Source organism: Otolemur garnettii, unplaced genomic scaffold (assembly GCF_000181295.1).
Source record: "Otolemur garnettii isolate 467f Iridium unplaced genomic scaffold, OtoGar3 scaffold00113, whole genome shotgun sequence".
In the NCBI taxonomy this organism is placed as follows: Eukaryota; Metazoa; Chordata; class Mammalia; order Primates; family Galagidae; genus Otolemur; species Otolemur garnettii.
This window is the reverse complement of record NW_003852508.1, coordinates 5,986,525-5,992,773: the sequence shown is the minus strand read 5'-3', so window position 1 is coordinate 5,992,773 and position 6,249 is coordinate 5,986,525. Positions and strand designations below refer to the sequence as shown.

The 6,249-nt window shown below is 41.8% G+C and overlaps 1 protein-coding gene across 1 annotated transcript in view; it reads left to right on the top strand.

Moving 5' to 3' along the window:
• Positions 1-4,641: 4,641 nt before the first annotated feature.
• The window catches only part of LOC111727590 (nuclear receptor coactivator 2-like), a gene marked incomplete at its 3' end in the record, with an annotated part of 7,648 nt that continues 6,040 nt past the window's right edge, over positions 4,642-6,249 (top strand). Inside the window, exons 1-2 of the mRNA XM_023517561.1 lie at positions 4,642-4,658; positions 4,975-5,118. Of these exons, the coding sequence (XP_023373329.1) occupies positions 5,004-5,118 (115 nt within the window). The remainder of the gene's footprint in view (positions 4,659-4,974; positions 5,119-6,249) is intronic.

The window sequence follows — 6,249 nt, the reverse complement described above, 5'->3', positions numbered from 1 at the left end:
TGCTATTTAAGAAATTACTAGCTGTTTAATATTTTGTGTTTATAGTTTTATTTCACATGTTATTACATGCTTTATTGATTTTAAATTAAGAGAACAGGAGGGAGAAATAAGTCTCTGCTTCAAGGTATTGGTCTTTTATTGCAGTAAATCATGAAATCAGCAGCAAATTCTCCCCTAGTGAAATGGTAAGACTGTACTTACAGACCAACAGTGAAAGCAATTTAAGGAAAACAGTATAAAACCTTCAGCTTTTGGTACTCTTTCTTATCTCAAGCTAATTTTATCTATATACCTTGCATTTCTAAACAGAAGATATTCTTCGTTTTTGTATTTCTTTTTTTGTTTTAAAGGGTTCTAGAAGGGTTTATGAATTGCATACTGTAGAAAGAATATTAGTCATATTACTCTCCAAAGTCTACTAAAAGTAATGTCTGGAAAGGCTATAAATACAAGTTTAGTGTCGCAGACCTTCAGTTCAGACAACTTAAAGAAAACACGTACTTTATAGATTCTAGATGCTGATTTCTAGATAGAGGTGAGAATGTGACTTCTGTGGATGTTTTAGAAACTGGTATAGTTCTCCTAACTGTTGTAAAACTGATTATGATAATGAGTGGAAATCTTTGCAGTTCCCCCACCCCCACCCCGGGGCTGGGGGTTTGAACCCGCCACCCACCTCCCGTTATGGGGCCTGCGCCCTACTCCTTTGAGCCACTGGCACCACCCATAAGTGGAAATCTTAAGTGAAACATACTTGCTGTGGCGAATGTTAAAAGATTTAATCCTTTGTAGCAGATACTTTAGATATAATTAAAACTACACACAAAAGAAGAACAGATCTTACTACCAAAGCAAATTGAAATTAAGGCAACTGGATACAGGTATGGTAAAAAATGAACCTTTTCCATCTGACCTTTTTTCTCACAAAATACATAAAACTTAACTTGAAATGGCTCTTAGACTTAAATAGAAAAACTTAAATTATACAAATGCTTTAGAACATAACATATGATAAAGTAATATCAACTTTGCGGTAGGCATGGATTTCTTTGGACAAGACACAAAAAGCACTAAGTATAAAACAAAAAATTGATTATTTGGACTTCATCAAAATTAAAGCCATCTCCTCTTCTATAGAAACTGCTAAGAGAATGAAAAGGTAAGCCACAGAATGAGAGAAAATATTCACAACACTGAAGACTCATATCAAGATTATATAGCAGGGCTTTGTGGCTCACGCCTGTAATCCAGCATTTAAGAGGCCAAGAGAGGGTGGACTGCCAGAGCTCACAGGTTCCAGACCAGCCTGAGCCAGAGCAAGACCTTGTCTGTAAAAAATAGCCAGGTGTTCTGGCGGGTGCCTGTAGTCCCAGCTACTTGGGAGGCTGAGGCAAGAGGATTGCTTAAGCCCCAGAGTTTGAGGTTGCTGTGATCTAAGACGCAATGGCACTCTACCATGGGAGACAAAGTAAGACTGTCAAAAAAAGAAAAAAGAAAAAATACAGAGAACCCTTACAACTTAAGAAGACAACCCGAATCTAAATGCAGTCAGAAGACTTAGATACTTCATAAAAATTAGATATTCAAGTGGACTGGACAGTAAACATGGGAAAAGATGCTCAGTATCACAAAGTATCAGGAAAATGCAGATTAAACCCACAGTCAGATACAGTAGCTAAAATTTAAGAGGAAAAATGTTAATTCTGAGTATACGGGAGAACAGGAGACAAATTAGATCTTTCATTCCTTACTGGTCAGCATTCTAAATATTTCACTTTGGAAAACACATTGCTGGTTTTTTAGGAAGTGTGATGTAAATTTTAAAATATGCCTACCATATTCCTAAGCATTTGTATTAGAGCAATGTAAGCACATGTCCACAAAAAGACATTTTACATGAATGTTCACAGTGGTCTTCTTTCCTCCAATTGGAAAAAACTCAGATGTCCATCAATAGGGCAAATGATTGAATAAATTGCCATATTTGTATAATGTAATGCTATTTAGCAATGAAAAACAAACTAGTGAACATAACCACCATAAGGATGGATCTCATAAATATTATGCTAAATAAAAGAAATTAGATATATCCTGTATGTTTCCTTTTTTTTTTTTTTTGATTGAGACTTTGCCCTCAGTAGAGTGCTATGGTGTCATAGCTCATAGTAATCTCAGACTCTTGGGCATAACCGATTCTCTTGCTTCAGCCTCCCAAGTAGCTAGGAGTGCAGGCACCGCCACAACGCCCAACTATTTTTTGTTGTAGTTGTCATTGTTGTTTAGCAGGCCTGGGCCGGGTTTGAACCCGCCAGCCCCGGTGCATGTGGTCACTACCCAGCCAGTATGTTTCCTTTTATAGCAAGCTTTAGAACAGGAGAAACTAAGCTGTAGTAACAGAAATCAGACAGATGGCCGCTTGGGGTAGGAGTGGCACATTGAAAGGGTTATGAGGGAACTTTCCGGAACCGTGGAAATGTTTAGTATAGTGTAGTAGAAATACACATTTGTTACATGTTTGTCAAAACTCGTGAAATAAAGTTTGATAGTTAAGTTTTGGAACTCACCCTTGAAAAAGTGCTATGTTCCTCATTGGTGACTATCACTACGGTCACCTTCAAAGTGCTGCCCTTTAGAAGCTGTTCACTGACACCAGCACCTAGTCCACCCTTCAAAGCAGTTTTGGAACTCTTTTTCTGGAATGGCCATCAAACCTGTTGTATTACCCTTGATGTCCTGAATGCCATCAAAATGTCTTCTTTTCAATATTTCCTTTGTCTTTGGGTAAAGAAGAAAGTTATTGGAGGCCATATCAGCTGAGTAGGAAGGATATTCTAATAGTTAATTTGTTTACTTGTTATAAACTACCTCAGATGGGGCGGCATCTGGGCTTAGTGAGTAGGATGCCGGCCCCAGGCACCGAGGGTGGTGGGTTTGAGCCTGGCCCCAGCCAAACTGCAACGGAAGGATGGCCAGGCATTGTGGGGGGCACCTGTAGTCCCAGCTTCTCAGGAGGCTGAGGCAAGAGAATCACTTGGGCCCAGGAGCTGGAGGTTGCTGTGAGCTGTGACATCAGGGACTCTACCAAGGGCAACAAGGTACAACTCTCTCTAAAAACAAACAAACAAACAAAAAAACTACCTCAGATGGTGCCGTGAGAGCTGGTGCATTGTCATGATGCAAGAGCCATGAGTTGTTGGTGGAGATTTTCAGTTAGGATTTTCTTGTTTCTCTGTTAATGTTTACTTGGTCTTTTGTGTTGCTCACAGTCAGCTGATGATTTTGACATATAATTTGATGAATTATGAATTTTGCAGTATTTTCATCAGTTCTGCTTGTTACTGGCCTCCCTGACTGCTCCTCATCAGTGATACTTTATCTCCCTTCAGAAAAACCTATAATCCGTTTGTACACTGCCGTTTTCTTCATGGCATTTTATCTCCATAAACTTGGACTAACATGATCTCACTTCTACTCTTGCCAGGTTTAACCAGAAATTTAGGAATGTTTGTTGCTCTAATTTAAGCTCTTACATTCTTGCACAGCACACACAAAAATGTAACAAGAATGAACATAACTTGTGTACACAAACACAACTGTGAGATACTCATGTACCAAGGTTATGAAGCTTTACTGAGCTGTTTGTGCACTACTGCCAACATAAGGGCAAGGGGCAAATTCGTGAACTTAAATGTCAGACGTCATATATATTCTGTACATATTTGTACATATTAGTATATTTTATAAAAAACAAGTTTTGGTATGGCCATAATTTGGATGCTTGATGTAAAGGATGGAAGGGTGCCTTCCAGAAGAGTAGGAATCGTGCAGTCCCTCTCTCCCTAGACACACACACACACAGCCTAGGTCAAATTGAATGATTTTAAAGTGGCATATATTTTGCTTTACAAATTGCAGTTTTAGTAGTACTTGGAGGGGAAACTCAAAGGCTGGGGGCTGCAGTTATCTGAAAGCTCATTCTCAGCTGAGATATTAGCTGGGGGCTAAGTCAGAACCTACATAGGTCTCCTCCCTGGGTCCGCAGCTTCCTCACAACATTGGTACTGAGCTCTAAGGACAAAACTCCACTGGTTTCTAGTCCTTTTTTTCATTTGTTTGTTTGTTGAGACAGAGTCACACTCTCCTGCCCAGGCTACAGTGCGGTAGCATCAGCCTAGCTCACAGCAACTTCAAACTCCTGGGCTCCAGTGATCCTCCTGCCTCAGCCTCCCGAATAGCTAGGACTCCAGATGCCCTCTCTTCCCTCTCTTCTCCCCTCTCCCCCCTCTCCTCCCTCTCTTCCCTCTCTTCTCCCCTCTCCTCCCTCTCCTTCCTCTTTTCCCTCTCTTCTCCCCTCTCCTCCCTCTCCCTCTCCTCTCCCTTCTCTCCCTTCTCTCCCTTCTCCCCCTTCTCTCCCTTCCCCTCACTCTTCCTCTCTTCCCTCTCCCGTTTCCCACCAATGAGAAGCTAAAGTACATAGTGTCTGGTCCCCGTTTCCCTCATTGATTCACAAGGTTGTGCTGTCATAAACACATCTGAATCTGTTTGAGTCACAAAGGAAAGCCCATGTTACCAATATGGTAAACATAAATATGTATGATTTAAGATTTGCAGTCCTGCTTCATTTCTGAGTCATGATACTACTCACCAGGATCCCCAAGGTAAATTTTCTTTCCAAAGAAGATGAAAGAAATCATTTTAGGATACTTATGTATTATTCTAGAACTATATTTCTGTGACTGTGAAGAAGCCTGGGCTCGTGATTGCTGTTGGGGTGGAAATGTTGAGGAGCTGTTGGAAGAGAGGACGGGGGGCACAAGCAACAGAGACAGTGATTCTTACCGGATACATTTCGGCTGTCCAACTTGGGATTTGGTTGGATACCAACTTGTGTCACCTTTCTTAAATAAAGAAAATGAATGATTTCCGTGAAGAATAGATCAATATGCAGGTAAAACGCCTACTGTTATTTAATAGGCAAGATCACTTCTTTGGACACGAGCACCATGAGAGCAGCCATGAAACCCGGCTGGGAGGATCTGGTGAGAAGGTGCATTCAGAAGTTCCATGCACAGCATGAAGGGGAGTCTGTGTCCTATGCTAAGAGGCATCATCATGAAGGTAAGCATCTCTAAATGATATTTTTCTTGAGCTTGATTTCCTATAGGGGCATTCTCTCAAACAGTGATCTGAAGTTCACCATGGGAGACTTCGACCTGGTGACTCTCTGTGTTCCTATAGTTGTGCCATCTGGCCCACACCTTGCCTTCTAAAGGAAAATAGAATAGAAAACCTGTTGGACAGAAGAGTGTGATGAAGGAAATGAAACAGAAGGTGATGTCATAAAGACAGACCAAAGGGGAAGGAGAGAGTCATTTTCTGTGATCTAAAGGCTTCTAGATGTGTGACAGTATAATAAGGTGCCATCTAGTCTATAGAAATGTTATCTGAATCCCACAGCATGTAGTAGCTCACACCTGCAATCCCAGCCTTTTGGAAGTCAAGGTGAGAGGGTCACTGAGGCCAGGAGTTGGAGACCAGCCTGGACAATATAGCAAGACTCATCTCTACAAAAAGCAGAAAACTTAGCTGGGTGTCATATATAGTGCATGCATATAGTCCTAGCCACGTGGAAGGCTGAGGCTGGAGTAGTGCCTGAGCCCAGGTATTTGAGGTTACAGGGACCAGTGTTTATGCCTCTGGCCTGGTTGACAGAGTAAGACTCTATCTTCTAACAAAATGAAAGAAAGAAGAGAGAAATGTTATCTGAATGATAAGAGAAATTTAAAATAAGAGTAAGTGGATTTTTCTAGAGCCCGTAAATCCCTGGTGAAAGTCACAGTGGGATCCCAAGCCTCCTTCAAGGTGATGAGCAAGGAAGACTGTCCAGGTGTTTCTAGAGGTGAAGTGACATGCCTCAGGTGACAGATTTAACTAATAGGACAGCTGGAACTAGCCCCCGGACCCCACAAGCATCTTTCAGTAATAGCAGCCGTCACTGAGAGCGCCTGGTCTTTGTGTGGCACCGTGCATTCTGCGTCATCTCACTGACCCTCGCAGGCACCTGTGCAGCAGCCATCACGGCTCACTCCGTAGGCGTGAAGGCTGTGGACAGTGAAATCCTTGGCTCACTAGCACTGGGTGTCAGCGCAGGACATCAGTCTGAACCTGTCCTGGGGGTCGCTCTGTTATGCTGCTCCAAAGGTCTTTCTGCAGAATCTCTTTTCCTCAAGCCCACTTTGGTGTTCTGTT